This window comes from Ruditapes philippinarum, unplaced genomic scaffold (genome assembly GCF_026571515.1).
Source record: "Ruditapes philippinarum isolate M1 unplaced genomic scaffold, ASM2657151v2 ctg8421_1_1_1_1, whole genome shotgun sequence".
Lineage (NCBI taxonomy): Eukaryota > Metazoa > Mollusca > Bivalvia > Venerida > Veneridae > Ruditapes > Ruditapes philippinarum.
In genome coordinates this window covers 56,755-75,793 of record NW_026854221.1, presented here as the reverse complement: position 1 = coordinate 75,793, position 19,039 = coordinate 56,755, and the positions used below count along the sequence as shown (strand labels likewise).

General features: G+C 34.5%; 1 protein-coding gene and 1 long non-coding RNA gene across 2 annotated transcripts; one reads left to right on the top strand and one right to left on the bottom strand.

Moving 5' to 3' along the window:
* Positions 1-8,904: 8,904 nt before the first annotated feature.
* On the top strand, positions 8,905-12,567 carry LOC132739468 (uncharacterized). Its single transcript, XR_009627008.1, has 3 exons — positions 8,905-9,065; positions 12,032-12,226; positions 12,475-12,567. It is a non-coding gene; the product is annotated as an uncharacterized LOC132739468 (long non-coding RNA).
* Positions 12,568-15,392: 2,825 nt separating this feature from the next.
* Positions 15,393-18,767, bottom strand: LOC132739464 (uncharacterized). Its single transcript, XM_060727182.1, has 4 exons — positions 18,704-18,767; positions 18,390-18,494; positions 16,080-16,255; positions 15,393-15,528 (listed from the first exon to the last, which is right to left on the bottom strand). The coding sequence occupies exons 1-4, from the start codon at positions 18,765-18,767 to the stop codon at positions 15,430-15,432; spliced, it is 444 nt and encodes a 147-aa protein (XP_060583165.1). The 3' UTR covers positions 15,393-15,429.
* Between the last annotated feature and the right edge of the window lie 272 nt (positions 18,768-19,039).

Here is a 19,039-nt window from a genome sequence, read left to right as displayed (position 1 = left end):
ATCCCAAAAATTCTTTTTCCTCCTGCCTTTTGTTTTTCTCTTCATATCTCTGAGTTATGCTTTCTTCTGTAAAAAAGTAATTACATTTTCGAAATTCAAATGCATGATAATTTGCTTTGAAAATAAGTAACTTGAAAAATCTTTTATAGAAAAAAGCATTGCACATAGAGGATATTCAAGTTTTTTTTCTATAAATACAGGATTTATTTTCATCGAGTGGTATGAAAATAAATATTTCATGAGTGGCAGTAGCCACAAGTAGTTATTTATATAAATAGTGTTATCTGATTGGTAATTTATCTCGTGCGCACGACTTAACTATCTCGTTGCCACGACTTAGTAACCCCTGGCCACGACATATTATCTCGTTCCCACGACATTACTATCTCGCGGCCACGACTTAGTAACTCGTGGCCACGACATAGTATCTCGTTCCCACGACTTAACTTTCTTGTGGCCACGACTTAATAACTCGTGGCCACGACAAAGTATCTCGTTCCCATGATTAAACTATCTCGTGGCCACGACTTTATAACTCGTGGCCACGACATAGTATCTTGTGGCCACGACTTAGCTACCTCGTGGCCACGACTTAGTAACTCGAGGCCACGACATAGTATCTCGTACGCGATAAATAAAAGCACTCATATGTCACCTTTGTGCCACCGTAGTTTTCTTTTTTGTCAGATAAAAAAAATTGTGAAACTCTGCCATTTATTCTGGTGTAGACTATCACTACTAACAGTAATGATTTAAAACGGGGAATTAATTAAAATAAAATAGAATAATTATATAGATTTCTATACCTATCAGTGAAATTTTCAGTGTCATTTCTAGTTGGGCCCCGCCATTTTTAATGCAACACAATGATATACGCCGGTGTATTCCGATATCCGAACAATCGCTAATTTTTTTTTTCGGCTTAAAAATAATCGCCAGTATGTGCAAGAAATACCGAATGACACCTTTAAAACGAAAATTGTTTAGAATTTTTTTTTATCTGACTTCCCCGTTCATAGACTTTGACCACTTTCATTTATTTTTACACTTCCTAGAGTTCTTTATAGTAGTAATATTACATTTTGAAGATTTTTTATTGAGGGTCAGTAGTGGTTATCTTAACTATCAACGTTCATCATGTATAAAAAATTCTTTTAAATTGTTTTAAGTGTACATGTTTTGAATGTTCTTATAACTCTGTATAGTGAGAGGCAATGTTTTACTGGTAAGTAGATTTGTATACTTTAATATGTTATGTTGTAAAATTGATGACATAATAAACAAATAAACTAACAATATGTCGGTTTGAATTATTGTGAATTTTCCAATAAATACATGTAACATAAATCATTCGAGCCGCGTCACGACAAAACCAACATAGTGTGTTTGCGACCAGCATGGATCCAGACCAGCCTACGCACCCGCGCAGTCTGATCAGGATCCATGCTGTTCGCTTACCAACTCTATTACAAGTAGAGAAACTGATAGCAAACAGCATGGATCCTGATCAGACTGTGCGGATGCACAGGCTGGTCTGTATCCATGCTGGTCGCAAACGCACCATGTTGGTTTTGTCGTGACGCGGCTCATTTTATGTTGATAGTATTAAGTATCATTCATATAAAAACAAAGTATTAAACTGACATTAATTCATTACTGTTTGTGTCAGGTAAGTGTGTGATACATGTACACTTGATTCCGATCAACTAACAATTAACATAATAGCAGATAATAAATTGTTCTAGAACATAATATGAGCCGCGTCACGACAAAACCAACATAATGTGTTTGCGACCAGCATGGATCCTGACCAGCCTGCGCATCGGCGCAGTCTGATCAGGATCCATGCTGTTCGCTATCAGTTTATCTACTTGTTATAGGGTTTGTACGCGAACAGCATGGATCCTGATTAGACTGCGCGAATGCGCAGGCTGGTCTGGATCCATGCTGGTCGCAAACCCATTATGTTGGTTTTGTGATGGCGCGGCTCATATTATAATTCATCAAATAATGGTCATACTAAATTACTTAGAACTAGATAACTATTTGTTTTCAAGAAATATTTTGTAAGAATATCTAAATAAAACATTTCTATCATTTTCATCAATATTTGAAATATTGGCACCTATTGAAAATGTGCAAGTGGTAGACCAATCCACTTTTAAGTTGTTTCTAACATTTATTATTTATTATGGTTACAACATAACAACGTGGAACTATTTTCCAGTATTGCGTTTTTGATTAAAGAAACAACCAATCGTATGATAAATATTTGATATATTTAATTCACCATGGAAATATGGTGCGTATATCAGTCAAGATATACTTCATATTTTGTTTAGATAATATGATATCAAATATGAAAGAGGCGGAGCAAGACTCTATTTATTTTAAGGGATTCGTGTTTCGCCGCTTTTTGTTTGAAATCTGATGAATACAAACACTGTTTTCTTGCATATGTGTTTTTGAAACTGACTCTACAGTGATAGGAAAATGTCCTAACTAGAAATAATCCGCAACACCAATATCTTAATCGAGTACATTAACGCTGTACAGACGATTTAAAGAGTGTTTACATGACATCACAATGTGCGGCCCAAACGGCGCGTGCTTCGCATAAATTACTGCGCGCTGTTACAATTGCAGTTGGTAGCAAGCGGGCATTCGTTACCATTTCTTTGATAAAAATAAATAAAAAGGTGTATTTTTCGCTTTTTCGTGAGAATATGGTAATATATCTTTCACTCAACATGAATAAAATGCCACAATATTTTCACTCGCCCGTACCGGCTCGTGAAAATATTGTGGCATTTTATCATGTTTCGTTGAAAATATATTCCACTATTTCACGCAACGACGAAAATATATCCTACTTATATAATTAAGTTTAGTCCCGGTATTCCGTTGAATAAATAAATACGGAATTTCATACGCATTTGATTTTTTTTCGTTAACAGTTAAGCAATATGTTTGAAGCTGTTGAAATTTCGTGATTATATTTTTCTACGGCATTATTTACAATTTTCGCCGTCAATTCAATATGATGTAAGCATTTAGCTTCAAACCATCACTTTATCATTGGAAAAAAATAAATACAGAATTCTTAAAGGTATGTCATAAAAAATCATATTAAGAAGTATACAAACAGCATTTACCGTTTTCCTCTAACTCTGTGTCATAATCCAAACTACTGTCACTGTCCGTGTATATATACACTTTAGTGTCGTCTGTTAAAGTTTCATCAGACACAAGATTTTCCGTTTTCTTTAACCTTTTCACTTTTTTCATATTCTCTTGTAAATAAAGTTCTTTCTTCTTCTTTTTCTCCAACTTTTTCTTTCTTTCTTTCTTTCTTTCTTTCTTTCTTTCTTTCTTTCTTTCTTTCTTCTTCTCCTCCTTTTTCTTCTTCTCCTTCTTCTATTCTTTTCTTATCGGGTGATTTTCACGTCAGTCCATTTAAGTAAGGTTCACTTCCAGTTGGACATAAAATTCGTATTCCCTATCCTTTTTCAACGTCAGTTATCCAGGTGTGACTGACTTATTTACGTAATTTACATTTTAAGATAATTCGTGTTTGTAACTAACATATACATTTTCTAGGCTACAGTGTTTGATTATAACAGGGGTGTATCTTGTCTTAGTGGTAAGACCTATGTGCTAGAAAACCAATATTTCACTACTTGCGATGATTATATTTATTCATATTAAATTATTTTAGACCCTCATATAAACTCATTATGGTCCTTTAACACGTAAAATGAAACAATGAAAATTTGTAAAAATTATTTTATGTTTATTTGCTTTTAATACAATATTTGTTTGTTAATAATTTGTTTTTACTCTGCGCCTGTACGGAACGAGGAAAACATCCTTTGGGAATTATAGTTCTTTCATTGAATGTTTCATAAATTATTGGAATGATTTGAATTACCCTACAAGATTACATCGAGTTCTTCATTAAATTTTTTACATACACGTTTGATTTCAAAATAAATTAAAAAAATAAACGGAAACCCAAATTTGTCCTATTGCATGTCCACTACAGCAGAGGTTTAATTCCCAAACCGGGAAATTTAAATTTCCCTTAAAGACGTAAAAAACAGGGGCAGAAAACCCCCCGGATGTTTTTGTTTAAAAAGGCCCGCCCTTTGTCCCAAAATATCCCATGTAAATTCGTTATGAATTAAAAACCCAAAAATGAATGTTTAATTTATTAAAATTTAAAAAATTTTCCCCGAAATTTCATAGGGTGTACTGTTTGATTTAAAAACTGCCCCTTTGTTATTCATTTTTTCATTGGAAAACGTGATTTTTTCATATTTTTAGTACATGGCGGGCTGTAAATTTTTTCAAAAATCTCACTTTTTTCTCAAAAAGGCAAGTTTCCTGTATTATGAATTTGTTACAGGTTATATGACCGTATATAAACCATCGTTTGCAATATAACCTGAGCCGTTTATATAGAGGATATTTGTTTAGTTCAGTGTAAGATCGGAATATATTTCACCGAGTGAGCACCAAAAGGTATATTTCACGAGTGGCGCAGCCACGAGTGAAATATGAACTTTTGGTGTTTCACAAGGTGAAAATATTTTCGATCTTACACTAAACTAAACAAATTTTCTTTTTTTATAACATGCAAAGAAACGTTTTTAAAAAGACATTAAAACTAATACTGAATGAAAGCGCGCCAAAATAACAATACAACGTGACGTCCATTTCGACGTAACGTCATTAAGTTGATTACCCAGTTCTGTGCACGCTGGTATTTCACTGAAACAACGTAAGGGGCTTAAATTCAAAACAGTGAAATTATCAAAGTGGTAATTTCACTGTTTCAAACAGTAAAATTACCAGTTTTATATCACTGATATATTTCTATAAACCACCGAAAAGCATGTAATAAATAGGGTCATATAACATGTCAAAATCTTTATAACAAATAATATAACGGTAATTGTTTTTTAAGGTATCAAGTAAGGAAGGGGAACTTTTGATACATTTTCCTCCTTAATTTCGTTTTTTTTACATAATTATCTAAACTAAACATTCTGAGAATAACGCATTAAAAACCGCTCTGTACTTACGGGACATAAGAGCCATCAGAAAAGTTTAATGGTTATTAAAGGGGTATCTTGAAAAGAACTTCTACATGTATTTGACTCGAGTAAAATTTAATTGACAAGGATCTTATATCACTTGTAAGCCCGATTATGGCCCCTTCTATTTAAACCCATGGTTATACTTCAAGATAATCTTAAAGTAAGCATTTTGTTTCTATATGTGCCTCAACGTATTCAACAAACTCCTCGCAGCAGTTATTTCCCTTTATAAGTACACTACGCCGGTAAGTTCAGGGGAGATCACTGCGTGGAGATTGCGTGTTCAAATTATAAATTAACCGTATCGTAATGAATGACGTCAGTAACGTCATCGTATACATGATACAATACGGGTTTTTCTTACTGTCGGGTCAGTAAATATGAAAAATTAAGACTTACATGTATATGATAAAATATATTTATCTCAGACTAAAGCATGTGTAACGGAGACTGTTTCAGTTGCATTAAGGAATATTTTTGATATTGCTTTGCAGATACTTATACTGCAATGGTATACGTTCAATAGTACACATATCATGTTGAATTTTATATATTAAAGACAACGTTATTATATATAATCGTTCTATAACGTTTTAGTGTACGTGTGATTACATATCATAGATTAAGAAAAGTCACTTGAAATAGGTAATTCAGCTAGGTTTGTATGATAACCTTTGACTTCAAATATGTACGACTTTAGTGCATTTAAGATATTGAATGTCCCTTTTTTTGCTGTTACAACAACAACGATTTTTTTTAATTTAAGGACATAATATGTTCTAAACAACTATTTGACTACTTAGCATGCAGTACTTGCCGTGCGGGTAACACATCCACATTATATGTTATTTTGGTTTTGGAGTGATATATGTGGATATATTACATGTCAAGATTTTATATCACCCGAGGTCGCAACGTCGACACCAATATCTTATTGAAGATTACTGACCGAGTAACACGCGGTTTTACACAGATTAAGTAACATAAAACACAATTTGGTCAGTAGGGGGTGTGTCAGTTAGACCAAATGGAGAAAGTTGAAAGCCGTCATTAAGTACCTCTGTAAGACAGGGATGTTTCCCCAAAAAAGTTCAAAGATGCGAAAAACAAGAAGAAACGAGTTGTATTCGCGTGTTTTCGCTTATTTATGGTGGCCGGTTGCGGCCATTTCAAACCAGAAATTTTATCTTTGTTTCATAATATGTCGCGGGCATCTTACAAACCCGCGAGATTTTCTTTTGACATCGTACAAAATGTTGCCGGGGTCGTATAATCATCGCTATTTTATAACAGTTGTTGTAAACAGCAAGGGACATTTTGACTCTGGTCAGTGGCCGGTAACGTCCATAGTTTGACTACGTTTTATTCCTCGATTGTCTATAAACAGTCGAGGAACTGAAAAGAAATCCGAAAAAGTGTTGTAGAAAAGGCCAGGACTTTTTGTTCCTCAACAACGGTCTCATAAGATATCGCGGCGAATAATAGCAATTTTCAGCCGCGACTTTTTGCGCACATAAAAAAAGTCGAGGTTTAAAGCTCAAACTCGACTTTTTTCAAGGTATGCATCAAAACAAAATATCGCGGATTATAATGGCCGGAATCGACTACCTAAAGTAGGTATAATATGGTGGCTGATTTGATACGCTTTTGTGCGTCGCGTAGGCGTTAGCGACAACAAGACAAAGCGCCAAGAGGCGCGTTGTCGCGCTGTCGTCTTGTCATCCTGTCTCTAGCGCGGCACGCCAAACGGCGCGTTGTCGTGCGACGTGTTGTCGCGATGTCACATTGTCGCTCGTGATAGGGCAAGTGACAGTGCAACATCGCGACAATGCACCGCACGACAACGAGCCATTTGGCGTGCCGCGCTAGAGACAGGACGACAGCGCGACAACTAGACGCACAAAAGCGTACCAAATAAGCCACCAAAGTATAAGGTTTGCGTGGCTAAGTCTACTATATAGACAAAAATGTCGCGGTTCCCTTCGTAAAACTCGACTTTTTACGACAAAAGTGTCACAGAAAAACTCGAAAGTTTCTATTAGCCGCAAAATTTTATACAATTTCGACATAAAATTTTGCGAATTTTAAAGTTGCCGACTGCATTTTATAAACTGATGGTCAATTTTTTTGTGGTTACCGGCCACCATGTATGTTTTTCGTTTTCGCATTTTCCCTTTTCGTATTACTTGTATATATGAGTATTTGTATAACTTTCAAATTACACCAGACCTCAATGTACGAGGTATGATCAAACAATTCTTCTTGCCACTACACTTTACACACGATGCGTCGATACCAATATCTAATTGAAGATTACTGACCGAGTTACACGCGGTTTTACACAGATTAAGTAACATAAAACACACTTTGGTCAGTAGGGGGTGTGTCAGTTAGACCAAATGGAGAAAGCTGGAAGCCGTCATTAAGTACCTCTGTAAGAAAGGGATGTTCCCCCAATGAAATCCATGAAGACTTCATGGATACGCTTGGGAAGGAGACCCTTCCTATAGCACTGTGAAACAAATGGGCTGCTGCATTTAAGAGGGGCAGGGAGAGCATTGGAGATGATGAGAGGCCTGGGCGACCAAGAGGCCACCAACGATGAAACAGCCGAAGCTGTGCATTATCTGGTCATGTTTGACAGAAGCATTGCAAGTGGGTATAACTTTTGGTTTAGTTCAGGCAATTATGACTGATGTCTATGGCAGGTTAAAGGTTTCCGCTTGATGGCTTCCCAGACAGTTGACTGACGACCAGAATCTGATCAGGCTTGACATTTCAAGATATCTTTTGTCTCGCTACGAGGATGAAGCTGATTTTATCTACTGGATCGTAACTCAAAATGAAACATGGGTCCATCACTTCGATCCGGAATCCAAAAAACAGAGCATGCAGTGGAAGCGCCCTCTCAACCCCTCCGAAGAAGTTCAAGAGGGTGCCATCAGCAGGGAAGATGATGGCTTCAATGTGTTGTGATAGTCAAGGGATAATCATGATCGACTATCTTGAGCAAGTTCGTACCATAAACGGCAAGTAATATGCAGACGAATTGAGACGTCTGCGTCAAGAAATTGCGCGTAAAAGGAGGGGCAATGCGCCAGCTCACACATCCGATGTTGAGATGGCTGCTGCAACTGACTGCGGCTTTGAAATTCTTCCCCTACCTCATATTCTCCGGGATTGGCCCCCTCTGACTTCTACCTGTTTCCGAAACTGAAAACCAAGCTTCGCGGTAGACGTTTTCGAAGCAATGAAGGTGTCATGGAGCGGTCAATGAGTTCTTTGAGGACCAAGATAGAGAGTTCTATTTTGAAGGGTAAAACAAGTTGGAGTACAGATCGGCAAAGTGCATTGCTGTAGAGGGCGATTTTATTTAAAAGTAAGACGATTAGTTAGGTTCTCTGACTATCGGAAGTACATCGGGCCAAGATTTTTTTATCAATCCTCCTAAGAAGCCATTCGACGGACTTTCATAATTTTAGTTGGAATAGCGAGTGCTCTAACTCGCAACACCTATATTTGTAAAACATAATTTGCAAATGATACCACTGAGAAAGGCACCGACTTTTGAACTCATATATCCTGTGATGACCCCCAAATTTGAAAGTAAATTTCAATGACACACATCAAATTCAAGGACATATACATTTGATTTCAAGTTTTACTTTAAGCAATTTGTTCCAGATTTGAACGAATAATTGTGTTTGTTTTTGAACTACTTTTGATTAAATCGTAACGAAGTTTTGCACTAAAATGACGTGAAATAAACATATGGTGAAGCAGAAGTCGTGATTAGTACACTCGATTAGTTCACACACAAACACATCACGTGACTGACTGATAAAATATAAAAAGTCAAATAAGATTGAAACGATTTATCTAAATTTTGTCGCAATAACATACACACATACACAACAAATATGAAATTTACAACTGTGTCGGTGTTACTCGTCATTTGCGCAGGTAGGTGTTTTATATATATTACATATACAAAAAAATGTATATAAATTATTCTAACCCTGATAAAACTGAAATAAAAAAATGATACTTTTAGCGCAATTTTCGCTCGTCTTAGGGACCTGTCTGGCTAAACGTTTCATGTCGTTAACTATGACATTATTATTTCCTCACGGTTTAAGGTTCGAATCCCGCCAGGCATGTTGGAATCCTTCGTGTACTAATGCTATCAAGCTAGCGTACGGCTACTTAGATAACTGCGTTTGAATATAGCCCTGAATTTTCACTTAACAGTTGTGTAATCATTGCTTAAAAGGGAATCTCGTTATCACGAACACTTTTAAATGAACTTTTTTGATATATTTGACATTGAACTATTTTTAGTGTGAAATTATTATTATTGTTTTGTCCAATACGATTGCAGTATTTCAAATGAATCGTGACACATTTACTGTTATAAATAGGCAGACTAATAATCAGTCTAGTAAATCGATTGTTTATAAAAATGAATTTAAACACTAATTTGGTTAGTGTTCATTTGTAAGCATTAAACAGGTCAAGAACATTGGCCTATACGTTAGACTTCTTATCATGTCATTTAAATAGGTAACTTAGACATTTGATGGTGTGATAACCTAAATAGATGACGTCAAAAACGGTTTCACATGTTAGATGGCAAATGCATATGGAGGGCGTTCGTTGCCAAAATTCCAGACATGTGAAGTGTTCATTTGAAAGATTACTTTTGAAAATGCAAACGTGTATACCTATCATTTTTGACTTCAAATAATATGCCGCTTAATCCAGAAGAGTTCGTAAATAGTTGGTCATATAGGAGCGGGGCGTCATGCATGACTTAAAATCGTTTCATTTGGTGAATCTACTTTTGTCTTATTAAACATGTTACTGGGTAAACGTGTTCTTGTAGCTCTGCATCTGAAAACACGTTTTCATAAACTCTATTTTCTGTATTCGAATTTCACATTTCCATTTCGATTGTATTTCCATTTGTCTTGTCTCAGACTATACGTGTGCAAACTTGCTTATGTAATTTAGGCAATGGATGATACGAACATGTAATTTTTTTTATTGTTATTATTTTTTATGTTAGGTCAGTTGTTAAGATCTATATTTAAACTTGTTATTTAAAAAACGAGAACCGACGATTTGATAGGCCTATTATTTGCAATACACACAGTCAGAAATGCTAGACATACATGTAGTTATCTTCAGAAGGAACAGTTTATATGTCTGGAAATTTGGCAACGATCGCACTCTATAAATGCAGAACCTTTGCTATTTTATTAATCTGTTTGCATAGATATATGTTTAAATATTTGATATATTCATTTTAAAATTGTACGTTTTTGTTTGTATTGTAAACTACAATATTAGGCAGCTTTCTGATTAAACCAATTTTATCCTTAAATACTTTTAAAACGAACATATTGTTCCTCTGTACCATATTCCAACCTTTTATATGAATTTATTATTTATTATGTTCTCTTTGTTTTTATGATGCTTCGTTAGAGCAAAATGTTGGTGATGTTGAATTATTTTTATCTTCAGTTAAACAAAGATTAACAGATCAATTTATTCAAAACTGGCATGGTAGACTAAATGATTCAAGCAGAGCATTATTTTACAGAAACATAGCATCCTTCCAAAGGTAGCCATATCTTAAAAGTTTTTCAATGAATAAATTTTGCCAAGCATTATCTAGATTGCGTGTTTCATCACACAGGTTACAAATTGAGTCAGGTAGAAGGGTACGTCCAGTAAGAATTGCAATAAATGAAAGGAAATGTAACTTATGTGGTTAATTGGAGGATGAATTTCATTTTGTAACTGAATGCTATCTTTACAATGATTTAAGGATATACCAAGTTACTATTGGAATAGACCTAATATGTTTAAGTTTTTAGAATTGATTAAATCTGATAACAAAACTGAAATTAGAAATTTAGGAATATATGTATACAACGCTTTTGCTATTAGAAATAACGTTATGTTCGGGCAATGATACATGTAAAATAATGTATATATCTCTGTATTTTTCTTCTTCTCTTCGTTTGGTTGCCACAGCACAGTGGAAATATCACTCCTTTCAAGATATAAAATTCAATACTAAAAGTTTCAAAGAGAAAAGAATATAATTAATGATATTTGAATCAATCTACAGTTATTTTAAAGATGATGTTTCACGAATAGCCTCTTTTGTTTTCGATTTCGAAAAAGGTTGACTAAAATTGTAGTACTATTCCCATGATTGCATATATATTATATTGGATTGTATTGAATAATTGTTTCTCCTCTACTGGAGAAGTTTTTTAAGGTTGAGTTTCAACCTTCTCCTATATTTCAAATATTTGAAAAAGAGATGTATTATTATCATAATCATGCATTACTATGTCATGTCATATATAGTATGTTTGTAATATGTTGCCCTCATGGGCTTATTAGCCTAATGAAATGAAATAAATAAATTCTATGAATTATAAGATAAAGCTCATAGGAACGTTTGACCTTGTTATAATTTAGGTGCTACATAATTATCGTTGAACTCACGACATTGATATTTTGAAAGACACTCCTTGGTATTTATTTTATAGCCTCAGTGAATAAAAAAAATCTTGCCATATATAAAGGAGCCTTTCCGCGTTAACAAATGGCCATCAGAGTGGCGGGCATGGCCGAGTGGTTATCGCGTCGTACTGGTAATCTAAGGACTGCTGACCGTGTGGGTTCAAACCCGGTCCGGTACAATCCCTGTTTTCTTGACCAAGAAACTCAACATTCATTGTTTTGTACTGGTTGGTTCCAGGAACTGATTCGAGAGTGTTTTAATAAGCTCATATCTTCGAAAAACAATCGAACTAAAATAAATATGTATAAAATAAACGACCATTGTTTGCGTTTCCTTGCAGTTAGCATTAATCGACTCACCCCTGTCGTCATATTGTTTGTTACAGTTACTGTGCAGTGTTGTACCGTGGACTCAGACTGTAACCACTTGACCTGCGGGGCTGGTCAAGATCCATACTGCCATGGTAACCACTGCCATTGTCATCACGTACATGAATGCACAAGTGACACCGATTGTCATGGTCACTGCAATGCCGGAGGTGTCCCAACATGCGATGACAATGGACACTGTCACTGTTAAGGTATGTCCTAACTTAAAAATACATTAAATACCACTACAGATATTAACGCCGAAAGATTCAATGATTGTAAAAAGTTAACAAGCATGTATGTACAGCATTAAAGAGTTGATTTTATATATCTAAGTCAATCTACTTATATCTTTAAAAGTTTGAAACCTTTTTCAGTTGTAAGCATTGAGCAGCTTGTTGCTAAAAGTAATGGAACCAATTACGTGTACATGCTAGTCATATAATTATTTTATTTTCAGGTGTGGATGCGAAACTTGACTTGAAATGGCAAAACAAAAAATAATGATATCAAATAAAAATAAATTGTACTAATAAAATCATTTTAACGTGAATATGTGTATATGTTTTTGTTGTGATTGTTTTTTGGGTTTTTTGTGGGGTATGGGAGTTTTTCTCCTCGTACATGGAGATTCTGTTGTATTCAAGTACAACAAAACGTTCAGTATGACAAGGATCCCATCAATAGAATAAAGCGCTTTTGATAACCTAGCTAATACATCAATATAATAGAACTTGTACTACAGGAAATATGGAAAATTAGGAGTACAGTTACAACAGTGTACATTTAGATATTTGTTGTAATAGTACTCCTAAATTTTCCACGTGTTTTGATTAAAAAATAACGGGTGCCACGGCACCGTCATTATGCAGGCGTCATACTGTCCCGAAATTGACACCAGATGGGCATACGAATACTAGTATGGAACTTTTAATTTCGTGCGAAGATAGCCCCAAAATTAGTCGACAATCTCTCAACAGCCGAAACAAGTACGATTCCTACAGAAGGTCGCTCGATCGCATCCGAGCCACACACGATTTCTACCAAAGGTCACGCGATGGCATCCGATACACACACTAAGTCACCTCAAAGATTCAATTTTGTACCAAGTAGTTTACCAGCAGGACACGCGAAGGTCACAGGATAGGTACACGACGTCATATTTTGAGTACGATGCCTTCGTACGTGGTTACGAAGGCGTCAAGTGGCCTTCACCTCCGGGTGGTATACAACCCACGGCCAACCGCGGCAATTTTCAGTTGCAGGTAGTTATTGGCAGCTAATTAAACTACGTTTAAACTTTATTTTGGCTCTTTATATTACTATCAAAAACAATTCTATTCACAAAAACCATCTATGATCAAAGTGATGACTTTGTTTATGGTGTAATAAACTATCCACATTTAGATGGAGACGTACCGCATGCAACATCTTACGGGGTATACATGTATGTGTCTCAGTAAATTAGATTCGCTAGAGCTTTTAGCAACGTGTAGGATTTTTTTCAAGCAAAATATTTTCATTACTAGCAAGCTACTCAAACAGGGCTACCGCTATTATAAATAACGTAAATATTTTACAAAATTTACAATCGTAACTTTGATTGAATTTCAAAATTTAGTAGTGATTCAAAAATGATTTTAATGGAGATGTTATTTACAAACTTCGCAAGATCTTTGGTCATTTTAATTTTTCTTTTGCATTTACTAAAATTATTAAACGTTTAACCAATAGAGGTTTTGACCCTACTTTTTTAGATATACCGCATGCTTAGTGTTCAACACTTTAACAGTTGGTCCTTTCCTCTTTATCATGCCACCCAAGGTGGGCTTGTGGGCCTCAATCATCATAGTTTCTAAGGTGTCTTAAAAGTAGCAATGTGCTGCCTTCTTTTTCCCGGTTGACTCATCATCAAAGCATGTAATTCTGTAGGAAACAAACTGAAAATAATTGTAAATAAATTGCAAATAATGGAAGCCTGTGATGTCTCTGAAGAGATGTAGAGATGTGCAAGAGTGACAGATGAGGAAGATGGTCTAGCCGTTTATATCTCCACCATGATAAACATCCAACGCTTGAGCCACTACAAATTGCTTTCTTCGTCCTCATCGTGGTCCCATCTCGATGACATCGTACCAAAATACGATGGTGACACGACGGTATTGCGGGGGCTTCACGTAGTCGTGTTCCCTTTTTAAGACTATCGTGAATCTTCGTATTTACTTCGTATTGTCTTCTTGAGGCTAAAAATATTTGATTGCACCGATGATCACACGAAGAAAAGACGAAGACTACACGATTCGACAAGATGGCTTCACGACGGCCTTACAAAGGACCAAATTTGACATACGAATTCAACATGAAAATGAACCTTCGCAATGTCTTCGGGCAATATTTTGGCATGTCAAACATTTTGGAACCGCTCACGAAGTTAGAGCTTGTAATATTCAGCCGGGGTTCATACGCTGGCAAAATATGCCCTCACGAATGACACGATGTTATTACGATCATATTCGAATTTGAACATTTCCCTTATTCGTGTGTCCATCTGCTGCCAAATTCGGGACAGTTTGACGCCTGCATTACCACATGGCACCAACGTATATTGTAAACGTATTACAACGGCGTGTGCTCACGTGATTTTATCCGCTTCTCCTTTAATGTATACCTGGCTGTGTAGCTTTTGTGCAGGAGGAAGTAAATGTATATATTTATAACATGTTTGTCGGACACATGTTTTCGAGAAAACACAATTCACTCTTAGATTAACTTCACATGTGTTGTTGTACATTAAATTCATACTCAGTTAATAGACACAGCTGTAAAAAAGGTTATAGGTTCGGAAATTGCCAATTTCTCAAATGATTACCGATTTAAATGTGTTTAATATAAAACCAACCAGCTAGGTAATAATGGTAAATATTAATTTTAAAAATTCATTTGGTAAACACTGGCATTTGGACGTTTTAACAAGTACTTTCTGACATTTAAACATAAGTACGTTACTGTAGACAATAAACGATAGGCGTTTTGGTTCATATGCCCAAATTTGAATGCTTAACCAATGAACGGCTTGAGTTCATATGCGCCATTGATAAGGGTTATAAATTTTAAAGCATTTGAAAGATAAACTAGAGTTTTTGGTACTACAATCGCCTTTTCGGCCTTTTCCTTTAGTCTTGGTAAAAGGACTTCGAACACAATAGTATGAATACACAAACGGATACGGTTTTTCTGTCTAACCTACGCTAAGAAATTAAACATGTAAAGGAATAGTAATTTAATACGTACAAGGGAAACCACCTCCATACACAATTTATGAACAAACATTTGAATCAATTAATCAGCATAGGTCAAAATAACAGTTCAAAATATCACTGAAGCTTGTGGATTTATTTTTGAATTATACATAAATTTAATTTCCTATAATTGTTATGGGGATAACAAAACATATTATTGGAGGTGCAGCAGGGTCATTTGAATCTTTAACTTGCCACTTCGCCGCCATACGTCTCTGAAATGGATCGAAAGCATAAAACGCTATTAATAACTTAATTTAATTGTTATCAATTTCTAAACAGTTGCATTTGATGAAGATTTATGATAGAAAATCTCCTCACGCATTTTAAGCACAGCAAACCTTTGTTTAAAACTAAAAATAAGGGCAACTTTAATATAAATTCATTATGTTCAATATAAAGTAAAATTATCACATTCCCAAGCATGCCAACGACCCATAAGTCGTACAACAAATATTGGAAAAGAACAAGAGTTCTGAAAACGGTTTTGTCATGACTTATTATATAAGTTGACAAATGTTTATGATCGAGTTAAACTAAGCTACGCCCGAAACAAATGTCTGTGTGCTCTTTGACCTTTGTCAAGAATACAAAATATACACAACTAATTAACACTTTAGAGCAACCTTATATGTTTTTCATTAATTATATTAAACATATAAATTAATTACCAAAAATAATAAAGTGGTAAGATTAACCATATGTTACTTGATCAAAGGAGCGGATGCTTACAAAAGAATAACTATAAAAATATTTTTATACACACCGAGGAGGTTATTGGGATAGTGACAGTTTTAGAGTATGTTTGTTGCAAGCCAGCTTGTATTGGACATTTGACACTATCAATGCATGCGTCGTTTGGTTTAAAATACCATATTTCGTCCCTCCCAATCCCAATAACATCACCACTTGCAAAATTATATGCTTTGTCATGATTCACCCCTGAAATTAAAAACGACATCATTTCTCGCGTTTTTATTTTCGTCAGCTCAATTTTCTGTGGGTTGATACACGGAATTAGGGAGCATTTTTAGGGTCATAACGAAGTTGGGTTACGGTAGCAACAGTTTTTGCGAGCCTGTATAACCAGAAAAATATCACCGAAAAGGTAGCTATTCATCTTCGTCAACAATATCTTCTTATTGTTGTACCATGCCGTTGGAACCTCACTTTTTGCTTTTGCTATTATTCAATCATCAACGCTAAAAAGAAAATATTGCAAGAGGAAACTGTTTGTTTGTAATAGTTATTGTATATAGTGAAGTATATAATATGAATATACAATGTAAAAAACCCTTTATTAAAGCAACCCACTAGTCTTAGCCAAACTTTTCTTTAATTCGGAATGGTATCAAATTAGATAGCATTTGAATTAGTTTATTAAATGACAGCGGTCCATTTTGTATTTACATGTTAAACTAATATGTGTTATAACTTTAAAAAGCTATTACGAAAGAGGTATCATAATTCAATTCTAGATATACGGTAACAACTGTCTTCCAGTGTAAAGAGATTTATTAAACTAATAAAATTACACCTTTTCACAAGAGCCATATCATCAAGTACACCAATTGTTTAATAATTTGAATATCAATTGGAGATTTTCTATTACTATTAAATAATTAGCTTAATAGAACCTTGTCTTACTCTTGGCTAAACTGGGAACCATTCCGTTTGGTGACACATAACTACATCACTTCAAAAAAGATATTTTAAATCATTTATATTTAAGATCGAAAATCAATGAAAGCATTGGTAATGGACTTAATTATACTTTTTGCCATCGTTATGAACACGCATGGACAATAGTATTACGGTATTTTCCTAACACATATTACAATGTAGTTTAAACAAATCTGTTTTAGTTCGATTGTGTTGGAAGCTATAAGCTTATTGAAACACTGTGACCTACAAGCACTAAGCAATGAATGTATTTTATTTTATTTTTTTGCTAATAAATTTCTAGTCCGACGCGTCAACCATTCGACAACACTGCAACTAAAAAAATTCCTTATCGGATCCAATATTGTTGAAAGCCTAGGTTTTTTTTAATTTTAATCTCATTTTAATTTTGCTAGTGTGAAAAAAATCAAATCAAATCAATATTGATCTCGATCAAGCCTCTTCTTCATTTTCCGAGTCAAAAATAATCAATATCAAATCACAATTGTACTCCGTCTAGCATAATCTCCAATTTCAGAGTCCATAAACTTTATTTCAAAACATTATTGTACTCGGTGTAAAAATAAATGATCTGCCAAATATTGAAAATTTGGTAGTGTGAAATAGAAATATCATTACACACGTTATTGAACCAAGCACTTATGTCTCGTCCAATATAAGTTTGACATTTGTGTACTCATACAATGGAATTCCGTATCGTACTCAACAATGAAGAATGAATTCAAATTATTACATGAGCGTGTAATTCTGAAGTATTGTATCGCTCAAGCTGAATATGTATTGTAATCAACATAACACAATCAATGACAGTGCTACAATCTATAATAGCACACTCGTGTTATTTTCCTTTATTACATACTTACCTCCTAGCAAAAATCTTAAAAGAAAATTTTAACTAAACCAAAAGGGTATGAAAAACCCACGAAAAATTTTTTTGAAAGCCAATTTTTTTAACACAAAAATTTTCATTACAATAATAGATAAAAGGGTTTGTTAGAGCTAAGATCAGTAAAAAATCTGCAAGCAACATACCTCGGAAGACAAGGATTTTGGTTGTTGCTGGTATTCTGGAGAGGTTAATTTTATTGCAAAGTCTTACAATGTTATTTGGGAAAATTTGGACCGGTTATTGTAAAGAAGTATAATTGTTTTACATGTTGCATTTTGAGTTTGTATTGTAAAGTGCTTTGTTGCTATAAAGTTCTCGTAAAGAACAGCAATAAAAATGTGAAATACAAAAAGAAAATAAGTCCATCCGGATATTTCATTTTGTATGAATGTACATTTTGAAGGATTGTTTTTTGTTTTTTTTTGTTGTATACTACTATAATTGTTCTTCTAAATGTTTTGTTAACCAATATTACATTGTTTTTTATTCATCTTTTAAACATACTTGCTGTGAAAACGATCCGTACTGTATAGTTCTGCTGTACGTGAATTACACATGGCTCTGCGACACACGACTCAAGAAAAACTGAATGAACAGTCGCTGTAGACCCTTTTAAAAATATGTAACAGCTGTTAATTAAGCATTCACAAAGAATAATTATACATGTACAATTGTATAAACTTCTAAATTGTTTTGAATTGAATGATAATTTGCAACCATAATTATGGAAAAATTGTGTGTATGTAGAACAGTACAGTAGCTGATTGCGTTCCACAAAGGTTAGTATCAGTTCGAAAAAAGATCAACATTTTACACACTCATCATGACTCTAACCTGCATCATATGGTACACATTCTCGAAATATATTTCCAGTCCCTTCATGTCAGAAACCAACAATGAGACTCTTTAAATTTACCTAAGGATTAAGTTATATACATGATTTACAGGAAAATTAGAGGTTGTATAATTGGTATTGTTTTCTGGAAATTGAATTTAATTTAAGGCCATGGTTGTATCTGTATTACAAAAATGACCGAACATCTATCTATTCATTTATGCACTCTTACCGTTATGGTTCAAGTAAAATTCAATGAAATTAACGTGTAGCGCAATGGTAGTGAAGAGAAAAAAATCTCTTTTGGTAAACACTAATT